The sequence below is a fragment of the Sebastes fasciatus genome, chromosome 2 (assembly GCF_043250625.1).
Source record: "Sebastes fasciatus isolate fSebFas1 chromosome 2, fSebFas1.pri, whole genome shotgun sequence".
Classification (NCBI taxonomy): Eukaryota; Metazoa; Chordata; class Actinopteri; order Perciformes; family Sebastidae; genus Sebastes; species Sebastes fasciatus.
In genome coordinates, this window is record NC_133796.1 from 19,190,947 (window position 1) to 19,207,669 (window position 16,723).

A 16,723-nucleotide genomic window follows, 5' to 3' on the forward strand; every position below is an offset into this window, starting at 1 on the left:
CTCAAATTAATAGTTATAATCACGCAGTAACACACACTCAAGGGAAACAGGAGGCAGAGTCAATGCAAGTGAAATAGGCATGGCAATGAAATGGCGCACATATTTCACACTAATGAAAGCAAATACTTCTTTTTTAATTTCATAACCACAACCTTATGGTGACTCTATTAGACTGATTCTGTGCAGAGTGAGAGACTGACTGCATCTACAATCGACAACAACAAACACAAGGCTTTCATCCAGGAGACCGTTGCTTGTGTCCCGTGCATTACATTTCACTTTCACTTTACAATCAGCTGTTCGTTTGTGTCCTGTGATCACAACGTCAAGTCACTTTTTCACTCTACAATCGTAGTAGTTTTAAGACAAACTATGTTGTTTTTCCCAAACCTAACTAAGTGGTTTTGTTGCCAAAAACTAAAGGACGCCAAAGGGCGTGACAAAGTGGCGGTATGTGACGAATTGGGATGAGAATGTGTTGTATATTGAAAACACTCTTGTCTGGCGAAAGGGTTGATAAGACCCAAGTACAAAACCTAGCATTTTCTTTGAACAGATTTTTGTCCTCATGAAGTTGAGGCCACAACCTTACAAGACAGATGGCTTAACTGGTAATATATCAAGACACATCTGGTCTCCTTAGGAGGCCGTGGACGAGGCAGGGTGGTCTACGGTTTTGGATGTTGATGAGATGCAACACACTGGAAATATATAACTATACATATTCTAATGAGCCTGTGGCATAGGAGGGGGTTTTCTGATCTAGACAGCCCACAAAAACCTGACTGAGTTGTCTTATTTCACAGTTGGTGGGTTGGTAGGTACTCCAGATACCCACATTTATGAGCACAAGCACTGAACAAGTGCATTTTTCATGATATGTCCCCTTTAAGCAGCTCATACATCTCATGCAAACACTGCTCTCACATGCTCGGCTACATGATCAGCATTTACAGGTGAATCTTGTGACTTCCGTGACAACACATGACTGCATATGACACACTGTAGGCCTCTGTGTCACATGTCAATTTATTCCGACATCTGATATACAGTAAGATGCAGCTTATATTGTGTTCATCTTTTCCTTTGGACACATGAAATTCCTGACAAAAATTAGTGGAAGAACTGCCGTTGCACAGCTGTGACTGTTGCTATGATCTTAAGCCTGAGACTGGGGGTGTTAATAATAACATATATATTTTCTCTGGTTGTGGAGTTGTAGAGAGAATGAGAGCATGTAGAAAGAAATCAAGTTATTTAAAGCTGTGTGTTGGTGGAGCAGAGCAACATGACCGCTCCTCCCAGACCGATTCACAACAGCTCCTTCCTTCATGGTTGGTGAGGTAGGAAAATAACTTCCTCCTCCTCCGTGGTGGTGGTAGGAGTAAAATATTAATAGGCTCCATCCAGCAGGAAGTCCTCAAAGCAGCAGGAGAAGCAGATACGAGTAGGAAAGAAAATACAACAGATAAACACCAAACCGCTGCACAAGTCCCAAGAGTTCCCTCTTCTTTGCAACACAAGCTCCTCTAATGTTTAGAGGAGTTGAAGAACAGTGACCAAGTAACGCTGAGATGACACACAGATAATGCCTGTGTATGAGAAGCACATGTTTTGCATGGTTTCTAAAGGAATCATATCAAAGCATAATCCGCCTTAATTTAAGTGAAAATTCAAATCAGCACCTTGATTCGTTTCACATTTTTAATACCCTCAAATTCTCATTCCCATAACGGATCGATTATTGAACACTATTCACTTATGTTTTCAATGTGAAGTAACAATGACATTTTGTTCTGATTTAACCCTTTGAACACTGCAATAGAAATAGTCCGCCAGTGCCTACATTGGTATTTTTGCTTATTGTGATCTTCAAATTCTTCATATCCCTAAAATATGTACAACCTTAACTAAAATGTTATATAGCCTAATTCAATAAACCATAATAATTGACAAAAGCATAGAAATTGTGTAAAAACAAAACAAAAAAATTCTGACATCTTTTTTCATAACATTTTACTTAATAAACACACAAAACACATTGATCCAAAAGATTTCTAAATGTGGAAACATGAACAAATATTTCTTAACACTCCATAAGTTATTTGAACTATGCACACTTTTTAGTTTTTGAGATATGCTCATTTTTATGAGCAGATTGAGTGCAAAGGCGTTTAGTTTTGTTATGTTCTGCATGTAATGTAACTTGACATCATCACGAGCGTACAACGTGATGACATAAAAGACAGAAGCTTCAGTTTTCTGCTGCAAAAAGAACGAATGTTCTAGCTGTTATGGTTTTTATTTTACATTGATTTAAAGCTACCGTGCATTTCAAGATTTGTTTTATTCATAAAACTATGTTTTTCTGTTTCCTAACCTTTGTCTTTTTTGCCTTTGATGAACTTGACTTCACTGAATTATTTTACCATTAAAAACAAGAAGAGATCTTTAGCATTATAGACATGAGCTAGTAGAAATCTCTGAACAAATTAATTCCCTTTCTCTATTTTTTCATCTGTACTGTATTCATACTCTGACCTTTCACATATAAATTTACATACGTTTGCATGAAAGATTTAGAGACTGCGTGTGACTCCAGCCTGCTCTAGAAAATACTCAGTGTGATACTGTATCAGCCATCATTTATTTAACAGCCTCCCAACCCCCAAATATCCCTTTACAATAGGAAGCTCTATGTGCTTCAGTCAACTCAAAGATAAACAACACAACTCATTAAACAGCATTAAATCATTTTATTTTACACCCTGAACCAGGCAAAACAACTTGACAACATACTTCTTTCAATAAATGTGGTTTTGTGCAACTCAATGAACTGAAATGCATCAAACTTTGAAAAATCTAACTTTTAAAAACAGATGATGCAATTCCCAGTGAGGCCACTCATGTACTAAATGTAGGCACTCATGTATAGCACATGACAAATGATGGCTTACATACGGGTGGTGTACTGAATGTCCTTGCAAACTAATAAGATAACTTTGCATCTGTGTCTACATCGTATTCCTTTAAAGTGACACCATTGGCACTTGGTTGTAGATTACAGTGATAGTTACAGAAAGGTCATCATTACAGTCACTGAAATATTCTTTATATCATGTAACATGTTTAGAAAACATCTTCCATGCTGTACACTTTAAAGGCGTCACTGTAAGGGCTTTTTTTTGGTTATAAGTATTATATTTTATTAATGAGAAAACAGGCCATAAAATGTAAAGAGCACTTGTGTTTTCTATCAGAGCTGGGTCAATTCATTTCTATCTTAAGAAAAAAAAAAGATGAAACAGATTAATACTGCCAATTCCCCTGATAACCTGCTAAATGTGTGATGTCTCGTTAATTAGCCAGTCGTTTTAATTCATCACTATTAGATATGTCTTATTTAATGAGGCGGACAAATTAAGGGACCTGGGTGGAAACAAAAAAGTCTTTACTTCCAAATCCATTACGCCATAAAACACAAAAACTCAGACATTTAACCAGCTAGAAACTGTCATACGTTATGTTGAATCTGATGTTTCCTGTTTACTGACACCAATAGAGATGCCTCAAAAAGCCTTAAAATCAGATGCTATGTGAATGCAGCCATACTGTAGGAGTGACGTAGGTAGTAACTGTAGCACATATTAAATAAACCCTTAACTAACGGATTATATACACATAACATAAACATGAAAAGACTCTTTTCTAATCGAGGCCTAACAGAACGAATCAGGGTGAGGAACAACCCAACATGTTAGTAACGCTTTTCTGCAGTAAGATGAACATGAGCTGAATTCATTTAATCTGGATTATTAGATATTTGGCTCTGATATGTGACTAATGAGGATAAAGTCCTGGCGATCTCTATTTAACCCTTCAGTGCAAACAAGACGTGTAAACCTTGGTAAATTCTGTTTGGCCTTGCATCCTGTTGAATAGCGGTGATGACTGAAAAGAACCAACTTGAAATGTTTGAAAACATGTTTTAGCAGTGTTGTAAGTACAGTACAGTATAAACTAATATCATTAAGAACATAAGGCCACATAAAGACACAAATAAAGGGAGATTTGAATTAAAACATATCTACTTCAAAAAGAATACGTATTTGGTCTCAGTTCATATCAAATCAAACAAAGTTCAGAAGCACATTAAATTCACATTATGCACTTGTGCAAGGGTTTTCTCTGTAAAACTAAAAACCACACTGGATTAAATGTTATAGGATGCTCTAATTTTATGGGTGGATAGAGGACGTACAAAGCACAGGACTGTATAGGTTGTGCTTCAAGTCACAAAGTTTTGTAACTTGAGGTATGCTCAGTGTTGAAAACATTTTGTCAGATTGATTAAAAAAAATAATGAAATCAGGTGGAATTGCATTGCGATGTTTTGTAGTTAGTAGTACATATATGTATAGGAGACAGGGTTGCTGTACTTAACAATAACCCTGCAGACATCCTCTTGCAGTGGCAGTGGCACAGCATTAGCATTCATCTTTCAAATCGATATAAAACTGATCATCTTGAAGAAGACTCTGGCTTTTTTCTCCTTCATTTTCTCTCTAGACCAGTAAATTGACTGAAGATGAACAGGAAATGTATTTTGAGGAGTCAAAGTTAAGGCTCTGATGAAGAAAATGTGAGCATCATAGACACAAACACTTGTTGTGCTGGACACATCATGAAGGTTCAGTGAGCACTTGTGGTCATAAGGGGATGTGCAGGGTAGTACTATATAGAAACATATTATACAGGCTCAAATTTCAAAATAATATTTAGTCTCAAAGTATTTCCAGTTCTATATACAAATAAGGCAAAAATGTCAGATGAGAGAAAGAGTGTCTTAGCCTACAATATCTTGCATTGCAGTTTTTGGCAATAGTAGTGGTTGTATGGAGGAGCCGAGCAAAAAACAAACAATGAACACAGGTATAAAAGTAAGAAAAAAGTCAGTGCTGCATATTGTGGTCGTGTGATGGAACTGAACGCACTAATTTCATGTCATATTATAAAACCAGAAGCAAAAGTGGTTGTACTGGTTTATCCCTGAGACTCTCTTGGGCTAAAAGCTCCTCCTATCTAAACAAGCTCTTATTTCCCACTCATGCATTAGTACACTGTAGGCTAACACAGAAATTAATAATTAAGACCACAGTGGGCTCTGCAAACATTTTTTTTGTGTTGTTACATACAATAAAACTGAAAAAGGAACACTTGAATATCAAACTCTCAATAATCTGGTTGAACATTTCCTTCTTCCCAAAAATACAAAAAAACAAACGTTTCTTTCTCCACAGTTGAGTGAGCAGGTGGTAAACCCGCAGTTCAAATGCAGGCTCCCCATTGGCTGCAGCACTATCTGGATCGACTGGAGTGATTTAACCAACTCTGAGTGTTAGCTTGAGTCCATTTGCTGCTTTTTGTTTTTCCTCTCCCCATCAGAACTCTGGCATACACTTAAACCACTTGGCCATGTGGCCCTGCCTCTTGGCTGGTTGTTGACGTCTGCCGGAGTCCTGCGTGTCCATGTAGTGACCGTACTCACTGATGGCGTCCTCAACCCGAGTGACGTACAGCCAGCTGACTAACACACCAAAAAACTGGAGACAGAAAGAGAGAGGAAAAGCTAAGTATAGGAAGGGAGGTCACCACTGGGTGCTTCTCATTTGTCTTAATGTCTCCTTGTTTCCTTCACTTCTGTCTTGTGTCTTAATCCCTCCCACGTTAGACACGAGGAAGAGACGCAAGGAGAGGAATCGCTTTTAGAGAAATGAGATGTCTTTTCCTCTGAAGCGTTATCTGAAGTCAGTTTTTGATGGCAAAGGTAGAGCTGGATCACCTGTGATCATAGACTGTATAAAATACGTACGTAGTCTAAGGAGACATCACCCGTAGGTTTCTGAAGAACCGTTGTGAAGCTCAATGTGGGTGACTCCAGCCGTCTCCATCTTGGCAGTGACGACACAGCCTCAGTCACGACAAATCCAAAGAGGTGGATTGTCGGTGGAGCTGAGGCGGGCAGACAGCTAGCAGCTAGCGACCTGAGACGGCACCCATCTGTCATTCAAAGCGACCGTGCCCTCAATTATGCCAAACTCTAAGCCTTAATATAATTTAAACGGGTGAGTTATATAAAACAGGGATATTAGCTATAGAGACCAAAACCGTTTTTTTCTACCAGGCTGTAAACATGTTTATTTCGGCTGTCAAGTTGGGCATTTTAACATGGGGGTCTATGGGGATTGACTCGCTTTTGGAGCCAGACTCAAGAGGCCATTTGAAGAACTGCAGTTTTTGGCTCTTCCACATTGGCTTCATTTCTCAGCACCGGAGGTTGCTGCTTGGTCTGCAGGTCTTAACAGCTCTGTATAACTTGGAGTCACCACTGCCACTGCAGTGGTGTAGTGACGTGCTCCAACATGCCAAAGGTGATTGTCAAATGTTTGCTTGTTTTCACTTAAATAACCAGCTTGACAAGCATCTGCACTATCATTAAAAACCTGTATTTTATATTTATATTGCAAAACTCAACTTGGTGGTTATATTGCACCTGAGTAGAATCTGTTATTTGTCCCGGTATAAAACTGACTACTAATAAAGTAGCGTGTCGGTCCAATAAAAGACTTCGGAGAAGGATGGTCTCTTGTGTTCTCGCTCAAGCCTCCCTGTTCCTCAATCGTCGCTCCTCCAAACAAAAATAAGTGAATTGGGACGTCCTTCACGATGGCGGGCCAGATTGATTTCCACAAAGAGTGAGGAGACATAAAATAAGGCAAATAAGAAGCACCCTACGTAAGGATGGGATGACAGCTTCTGCTCTCCTTTCCCAAACTCACAGCTCAGTGAAGTCCAACATGCTTATTAAAGTCAAGCACAATCTACATTCATAGCTGTCAGTGTGTGTCTGGATTTTGATGCAATATATGAGTTAAAATGAGATCTAAGAGAGCTTCTGCGTCCGTCACGCCCACATCCTCTAATGGATTTGTTAATAAAAAAGCTGGCTGTGGAGGGAAAGTGACAGATGTATAGTGGGAATGTATAATGTGTGTTTGGTGTCACAGTATCACAGTTTTTTAATGCAGAAAGTTTTGAAAAAAAACAAAAAAATAAGTACAGCAGACCTAAATGAAATGGACCAGCATGTAAAGAATTTTGTGAATACTGAACTGCATATTTTATCACTGCTGATGCAGTGGAGTTGTCAGATGTACCCAAGGTGAAGCAATTTACATTTTTCCGCCACTTAGTCAACGGCGTTGCTTGCCTGAATGTTTTATTTCAGGGTGCTGCTGATACTCCCGAACATACTGAAACTAAAGCTGCACTTGTTTAATCTCTGCCAGCTGTGAGAGTGTTTTTGGCAAATGTAACAAGCACAAAAGTTGTTTGGTGAAAGTCACAGGTACAAACAACACCTCTACCCTTTGAGTGTCGCAAAAAGTTCAGTTACAAGATGAAACAGGTCAGTTTTATATAACACGTGTTTGGGTAAGGAGATCAATACATTTGTGGGACAAGTGGGACATCTCAGTTGACTGTGTTGTGGGGACATAAATCTGCTTACACATAAATATTAATCTGTCTGGAGCCGCAAAACATTTGATCATTGTGATGAAGGTAACACAGTTTATAGTCTAGGTATATAAATTTAGTATATAAGTCCAATGCAGTGAGGGCCAAAGTGCAAATGTACGACGGAGTTTTAGGGCCACTTTGAGGGGGAAAAATCTGAGATTTCCAGAATAAAGTCGTAATATTACGAGAAAAAAATCGTAATACTACGGGAATAAAGTCATAACTTTATGATAGAAAAGTCAGAAGTTTACGAGAAAAAAAGTCGTAATATTACAAGAAAAAAAGAAAATAACACATAAAAATTACTACTTTAGAATATTATGACTTTATTCTCATAATATTACAACTTTTTTTCTCGTAAACCTATGACTTTATTCTTGTAATATTATGACTTTATTCTCGAACTCTGAGGTTTTTTTTTCTTCAATGTGGCCCTAATACTCTGTCGTACCATAGACCTACAACAATGATAAATAAAATTGAAGATGTAAACAAAAAAACAGTTATTAATTTCCACTAATCCACAGGAGAGGATCTAAAGAGCTGCATGTGACTCCGGAGCTGCAGGTTGGTGACCCCTGGGTTAGGGTTAGGGTTACGGTTAAGATGTAGTAGTTAAAGGGATAATTCAGGTGTTTTGAAGTGGGCTTGTATGAGGTACTTGAGGAAAACAGACAGGAGTACCAACACAGGAGCAAAGCAATGTACTGCTGTAGACGAGGACGGCAGAAAAACTTATTTTAGCCACCTAAAAGAAAGGCTCACCTTAAAAAATTTATATCCGTTTAAAGCTGAAGTAGGCGAGATTTGAGCAAATATGACTGTTTTATTTTTATAAAACGGTCGCTATATCCTGATGGTAGTACATGAAACAGGTAACCTGAAAAAAATTCATGTGCCTCTGTGTCCTCCGGTGCTCCTTTTATAATCATCATCCAGAAGAACTCATCAGAAATGGACATTTCACTAAAAAGAGTTGTCCTTCAATCACCACATACGGAACAATAAAACATGGAATGGACTTCATCCTCAATCCTGTCTCAATCCAATATCATAAGTCTTTTCTCTTCAGGCAGCCCAGTAAACCTTCCCATTTGTTCAGTTGATGGTAGTGTACTTTAACGTAACTGTGCACAGAGAGAGCTTTGCCTTTTAGTTCACTTATAAGGCTCTACACCGTAGTTGTTTTTCATCAGACTATATGTTCGTGATTTAGGTTTGAACCAAACACCAACAGACCACCTTTCCTCATATATGAGGAACAATTTGTGCTGAGCATCAGGAATATTAAACTGCCTTAAGCAATGTTTTGTGTCTATGTGTGTGTGTGTGCGTACCTGAGGTAGTAGGATCCCTAACAACAGTCCAGCCATGATCTTATAGTTGTCCATCAGCCAGTGGAAGAAAGCGTAAGTGCAGCCTCTGATATGGATGACTTGGATCAACTCCAAACGCTGCCAGACACAAATTACTGTTACTTCAGTTTTCACAGTTAGTAGTTAAAGTCAAACAAATGGTTATTAAAGTTGTTTTACTAGTTTAGTGAATTGCATGTGTCTAAAACAAGCAGCACATCATTGAACATATTCTGACTTATAATGCTACATTTCAAAATAAACATGTTTCACTTCATAAAATAACTGAAAAGGACCCGAACAGGGCCTGATCTCGACTCAGTCACTATAGTCGCTGTGTTGAATACACAACTATCTGACATTGCCACTTTAAAATTCAAAGCAAACTGCACTAAATATTTAAAACTGACATTAAAAGAGAGAAGCTCAGGAGATGAGAGGAGAGGAGGATCAGGAGATTTAACCTCTCTATCAACTTAATTCAGTCCAAAGGGGCTTTTTGGCATGGGAAACATACGTTTACAATACCTAGCAACTGTGACCTAAAAACAAAAATCAGATCCTCTCTCTAGGTTCCATGGTGGAAAGGAGGTCGTGTAGCTCTGGCTCTATCTATTTGGCGTGGAGAGGAGGTTGTGTTGCTCTGGGTATATCGATTTGGCGTGGAAAGTAAGTTGTGTTACTCTGGCTCTATCTATATGGCGTGGAGAGGAGGTCGTGTTGCTCTGGCTCTATCCATTTGGCGTGGAGAGGAGGTCGTGTTGCTTTGGCTCTATCTATTTGGCGTGGAGAGGAGGTTGTGTTGCTCTGGGTATATCGATTTGGCATGGAAAGGAAGTTGTGTTACTCTGGCTCTATCTATATGGCGTGGAGAGGAGGTCGAGTTGCTCTGGCTCTATCTATTTGGCGTGGAGAGGAGGTTGTGTTGCTCTGGGTATATCGATTTGGCGTGGAAAGGAAGTTGTGTTACTCTGGCTCTATCTATATGGCGTGGAGAGGAGGTTGTGTTGCTCTGGCTCTATCCATTTGGTGTGGAGAGGAGGTTGTGTTGCTCTGACTCTATCTATTTGGCGTGGAGAGTAGGTTGTGTTGCTCTGGCTCTATCTGTTTGGCGTGGAGAGGAGCTTGTGTTGCTCTGGCTCTATCTATTTGGCGTGGAGAGTAGGTTGTGTTGCTCTGGCTCTATCTGTTTGGCGTGGAGAGGAGGTTGTGTTGCTCTGGCTCTATCTATATGGTGTGGAGAGGAGGTTGTGTTGCTCTGGCTCTATCCATTTGGCGTGGAGAGGAGGTCGTGTTGCTCTGACTATCTATTTGGCGTGGAGAGGAGGTTGTGTTGCTCTGGCTCTATCTGTTTGGCGTGGAGAGGAGGTTGTGTTGCTCTAGCTCTATCTGTTTGGCGTGGAGAGGAGGTTGTGTTGCTCTAGCTCTATCTGTTTGGCGACGCCGGGAAGCTGCTTGACATCCTCCTGGATCCACCTTCTCACATATGTTCACATTATATGTATCATTTTTTGTCCTATGGATTGTCTATGTTGTATTTTCATTATGTTGTTACTCTGTACACACAACATCTATTTCATGTCTGTCCATCCTTGAAGGGGGATCCTTCTTCTGTTGCTCTTCCTGAGGTTTCTTCCATTTTTTTCCCGGTTAAAAGGTTTTTTTGAGGGGGGGAGTTTTTCCTTATCTTATGAGAAGGTCGCACTGTAACGGACAGAGGGTGTCGTATCCTGTACAGATTGTAAAGCCCCTTGAGGCAAATTTGTGATTTTGAGTTAGACAAATAAAATTAACTTGACTTGACTCATGACTCACTTTAATGAGACATCAGTCTTTTCTCAGTTCAGTCATGTAAGTGAGTCTTTGAGGTCTTACCGTTTTTGTCAACACCTGGTACCCACACAGAGTGTTGGCAACTTCATTAGGCTGGAGGGGAGAGAAGCAGAGAGAAGAGGTAGAAATAGTGTGTTAGATATATAACATCCTTCAGCCTCAAGAGGAGTCAACAGCAGACAGAAGAAGGCAGATTTTTGGTCGAAATTTAATTTTAGCGGTGTAAACGTCAAATAGACCACCAGGGAAACGCACACAATGACACACATCATAACTGCCTCTGTCATGCACACAAAAACACACAGATGACTGTCCTGAACCACAAGACTCCTGACTCACCAGAGAAACTGTGGGTGTGTGACACTGAGCTAGACACTGACCACTATACTGTTGACTGTTGAAAGCTCGGCTGTAATGTGTGTGTGTGTGTGTGTGTGTGTATATAAAAACTAAAAGTGTGTGTATGCGAGCAGGTGACTTTGAGCTCGTGGTTTTCCATATTCAAATATTCAAATATATTCATAAATTCAAATGAGACGAGACAAACTGCCGATCTCTCGTGGCCGTCTGGCAGAGGACGAAGAGGAAGGGAGGTGTGATCACCCTTTTTTAAGTCATTACACACATTTTATTAACCGTATTAATCAAATTTGTTTTAGATTTTCAACAAGTTACCACGGTATTATGATTAGTCAAAGGAATGGGAGGGTAACTCACAATACCAAACTGTCACTGACTGAAAAACGTTCTTCTATGATATATATCATCATGTGACAAAGATCAGTGTACAGTTATGAGCTTGACTGCAGCAGTAGTTGTCTCTGCTCGATACATTTCAGGGAATCAGGGGGGAAAACTTTCAACTCTTCTGTCTGAGAAGAAACGTGATGCTCGATCAAGTGGAGTTAATTGCCGCTTCGTGTTAATATGAACATACAGACCTGCAATTACAGAGATAATTACAAAGATTATATGGTAGAAAACAGAATTTTTGAGCTACCATCGCCTGATTTTGACCAGTCGTCGGAGCCGATACTAATGAGTCATTGATAATGTACAATGTATTGATGTGAACCTATATATCAACATTAGTGATGATCCGATACCATCTTTTCCACCGATTCCAATACTTGAACTTACGGTATTGGCCGATAGGAGTAACGATCAGATACCTGCGTGATTAAATAAATAGTTATTATTGTTATTATTATTATTTAACAGCTGTTTACTACCGGCCATGTATGGATGTGATATGATTACAATCCTTTGTTTTACGGCCTGGCTCAGTTAAAACCCTTTGTAAAACATGAAGAAATACATTTTCAATTTCCGATAAAACAAATTTATTTTTTCTGGATTAATAAATTGTCGATACCGAACAGAATTTTGGGCAGTATCGGACGCATTTCCGATACGGTGGCCTTCAGGTAACACAAAACCACGAAATGCTCTCTCTAGAGCCAGTGTTGGGTTTGTCCGTTCTGGGCTACTGTAGAAACATGTTGGACTCTGTGAAGAGGACCTGCTTCCTATTTAGATATAAAGGGCTCATTCTAAGCTAACAAAAACACAACGACTCTTATTTTAAAGTGATTATACACTAATGAAAACATAGTTATGAATATTATATTCCATTTCTGCTCATAGATCCCCCAAAATGTTACAAACCGTTCCTTTAATACTTCCAAGGCAAGAGTATTATGAATAAATTTCTGTTTCAAGAGCAACCGTCCTCAGTCAGGTGCAACAAGACATGCGTTCTGCTTCGGAGAGCTTCGGTCATCTACCATGTTCAACGTCTCCGGCATACGTGGTGGTATGTTTCACCAGTCTTTCTCATTCTTCACTTAACATATGTCAAATTTAATTAATTCATTCATAAAAGAGAACCACAATAACTCTAATATGATAATTCTAGTCTCAATATAGTTATATGGATGATAAGTAAGGGATAATGTACAGCGAGCCGGTCATTGTTGTGAAAGAATTCTCGACAGGGCGATGCTGCACACCGTGTTAGTGTGGGTTTTCTCCGGGTTCTCCGGCTTCCTCCCACAGTCAACAGACATGCATGTTACTGTAATTGTTGACTCTAAATTACCCATAGGTGTGATTGTGAGCGTGTCTCTATATGTCAGCCCTGTGATAGACTGACGACCAGGGTGTACCCCGCCTTCGCCTAATGTCAGCTGGGATCGGCTCCAGCCCCCCCGCGACCCTGAATAGGATAAGCGGTTACGGATAATGGATGAATGTTTCCTTTACAGGTAACAGTAATGAGCCACACTGCAAGAACATCTTATACTACAACAGTGGAACGGATTATCAATTAACCTCGTTGTCAAAAGTGACTCACAATAATGCAAAAAATATAACTGAATAGCTCATAGCAATACTGTTGTGATTGAATTTAATATTGAGAACACATACATAATAAAAGGAGTATATAGGAGCAGTGGTTTCATGAGTCCAGCTATGAGACAGACTTCATCAAACTGTTGTCCGTCTGACTAAAACGTTTCTGCTTGTTCTCTCTTTCCCTGTAAACTCTGGGGAGTGTAGGTGTATAAATTAAAGGGAGCACACACTCTGTTTTGTGTGGGAGAAAATTGCCTACGAGTGTGTCTGACATAGCAAAGGCTTAATCACCATCATAAGGATGATGAGATGTATTTTAAACGTACCTCCACACTTATACAGCTATTACCATAATGACATACAAACTGAACCGATTGTTCAGGACTTCACAGACTCATTATAAATAAATAGAGTCAGGAACTTTAGGTAAAGTTACAGACGCTAGTATCTAACCCTGATCTTCAAAATAGTTAACACACGTATACAGTACAAGTATGAGGTGTCCCTCTCAGCTCAGGGTGTTAATGACAGGTGTAGTAGTTAATGATACAGGGTAGAACAAAATCAGACATTAACTATCATAATGACCGCAATACATCTTTTTTTTTTTAGCACAAATTGCAGCAACTTCATAAAATATGCCACAAACATTCAATGGATTAGAATTGTGGCGCTTACAGTGACAGCATGGTACTAGCAGTAATAATAAAACATGTTATAACACCTGAATTGAAGCTGTAATAGTCATATATTTGCTGAAATGTAATGCAATAGTAATAGTTTAGCAGTAGTAGTGCAGAGAGGTAGAAATGGTTGTGATTGTTGTGGAATTTCTTATACACAGTTTAACTCATTCAGCAGGAAGGAAGAGGCGCAGGAACCCGATGATCTCTTATGGTGCCTTCAAATGGGGTCGTGTTTACCGCGTTTACGAGATGAGTCCATATGAACGCCCCTCCTGTGTGGTAGTCACGACCTCGTAAATGGAAAGTTTCTGAAAGCTCCGAGTTCATGACTTGTGACGTGTTTGTTTACGTTGTCAGAAACGGAGGAGGCCATGATGATAGTTATTTTTTCGGTGCATATTAAGTCAGTATATTGTAATTTTAGTTGTATATTGTTTTTCTGCGTAATTTTATAACATGTAAAATGTTGATATTCCCAACTGACTAATCTTTTCCCTCTGTCATTATGCCTTTGCATTTTCTGCATTATATTACCCACTTGCTTGCTAAATTGTCAGCCTCCGTGGCTTCTAGACGCCGACAGTAACGTTAATATTGCCGTTGCTTAGCAGCGATGTTCTCACGACTTAACCAATTGAACGCCAAGCATATCGTGTAGACGACTTCCCATGTTGTAAACACAAGCTCACGAGTTTCATTTGAAGGCACCAATACACAAAAGTTTTATTGAAGCTTGATCAAGGAAAATTGTCAGGTCTCCACCTTGAGGTTTCCTCTGTGTGAAGGCCTCACAACTGCCTGTCCCCCCCCCCCCCGGTGCTCAATGACTTAGCCTGCATAACATGCTTTGACTACAAGAGACTTCGCTTCTCTGTTAACTTGGTTGCCCCAGCAACAGGCTCCACTCCCTAACTGTAGAGCAGCTGCGCAGATAAGGTCTCACCATCAGACAGGATTACAACACGAGAGACACGCTGACCTCCGACCCAGGCGAGAGAGGATTAGATGGACAATTCCATCACAGTAACATTACCTGATACAACAGGAAACCCATAACAGTCAGGACATGCTACTGTATAACAGTAACAGCAGGAGGCAGATTATAGTAATGATAATACTAATAGTAATGGTAATGGTTATATACACCTACCTTTGTAGTAATGCAGCAGGTGTAAGGGACGCCGCAGGCCAATGGACCAGGTGCAGTACAGTTGTGGTACATGTTGACGGACCAGTCTGTGTACTGTTGACCTCCACAACACTTAAACTGCCACAGATGAGAAAGATGGCGGAGCAGAGACAAGCGCAGAAATTGGAAGAAGACAAAAAGAGAGATCAAGAGAGTGATGGAAGAGGATATGTAAGGAGAATAAGAGATAGAGAGAAGGGAGGCAGGGATGAGGGAGAGATAAAAAAGAAAGCAAACAACTTGATAAACAACATTTTTCAGATGCCAGTAATGTAACATTTTGGGATGAAATGAGCCATAATTAACAACAATTTGCATTAAATTATGAGTCTGTTTTATATATGTGTGTGTCTCTCTAACTTTGACAAAATCAGTGTGCAGGTGGTGGTAGAGCTGGGCGATATGGTTAAAATCAATATCATGATACTAGAATATACTGTAGTATAATATTATATTACAATATTATGATAACTTTTTTTCTGATATCAATATATCTCAATTTATTACATAACTTTGTTGAATCATCGATCGTGATTGGTCAATCACGTTTTCTTACGTCGTGTCATTTCTTTATAACAGACCCCGTCACTTTGTGTCAAAGTGCCGTATTGCCCTGTCGGGGTTTATTTCACAATAATGACCGGCTTGCTGTACATTATCCCTCACATATTATATTAAAATATCTGATATCAATATATATCTCAATATGGCAAATCAATCACAAACTTGTCACATGATAAAAAAATAATTATTATAATTTAAAACAACAACACATAATAAAACAACAGAAACAAAAATACATCTAAAAATACAGTTTTCAGAGGTTGTTATTCAGATTACATGCAAACAAATCAAGACTTTTGCAATTCAAGAAGCCTAAAGCCTCATTTGTCCTCTCACTCACATTAGAAATGAATTATTATTATTATTATTATTATTATTATTATTATTAATCAAATCAAAAAGTGTTCTACTAAAAAGCCTCTGCTACCTATCCTCCACAATCTCACTCTGAAAGCCTCACACACTGAAGTGTTTGCTCCTGAATCAATAACACTTGCAGCCCAAACCAACAAATTGATACCTGCACACAATAGTGTGACACCAACCAATTATTTCTCATTGCCCTCTATTTCAGCGATTACTGACAAACCCTGGAGAAAAGAAAATATTATGACTTCACGGGGAAAATAAAGGAGATTTGATAAGCTTTCTAGAGGACCTAATTATTATTGGTTTTGGCTGAGAGCTTTTGAGTCACATTGACTGAAGGCTGCTTCAAACAGCTTCATTATCAGTGTTGACTGAGCGTTGCAGGGTTTGAAGGCTGTTCAGGCGACCGTCCTGCAGGGTAATCGTGATAATATAAATGTTCATTTAATTACCATCAAAACATAACCTAAATAACCCTCGCATAGCAGCAGAAGCACTGGTGTAACAAATAGCATTAACGTGATGCAGCTTGTATTAATGTTATTAGTCACACTTGTGTTGTGAAAAGTCTATTAATAGGATAGATATGACGACCGTCTGAGACCAAATGATTTTCAATAATTTAATAAAATAATGTCCCAATTGATAGCACTCAAAATAAATTACACCGATCCTGTAATGCCCCATTCAGTATTAGATTTATATTTTCACGGGGGTAAACAGCGGCTGCATATCTGCCTCGGAGAGTAAACACTCGCAGAAACACCTGAAAGCCACACTATGAGCTC

The 16,723-nt window shown here is 39.2% G+C and overlaps 1 protein-coding gene across 1 annotated transcript in view; it reads right to left on the reverse strand.

Moving 5' to 3' along the window:
• Window positions 1-2,738: 2,738 nt before the first annotated feature.
• The window catches only part of tspan15 (tetraspanin 15), a 43,519-nt gene continuing 29,534 nt past the window's right edge, over window positions 2,739-16,723 (reverse strand). Inside the window, exons 5-8 of the mRNA XM_074613197.1 lie at window positions 14,964-15,080; window positions 10,812-10,862; window positions 8,919-9,035; window positions 2,739-5,603 (exon numbers count right to left, since the gene is read on the reverse strand). Of these exons, the coding sequence (XP_074469298.1) occupies window positions 5,442-5,603; window positions 8,919-9,035; window positions 10,812-10,862; window positions 14,964-15,080 (447 nt within the window). The 3' untranslated portion in view covers window positions 2,739-5,441. The remainder of the gene's footprint in view (window positions 5,604-8,918; window positions 9,036-10,811; window positions 10,863-14,963; window positions 15,081-16,723) is intronic.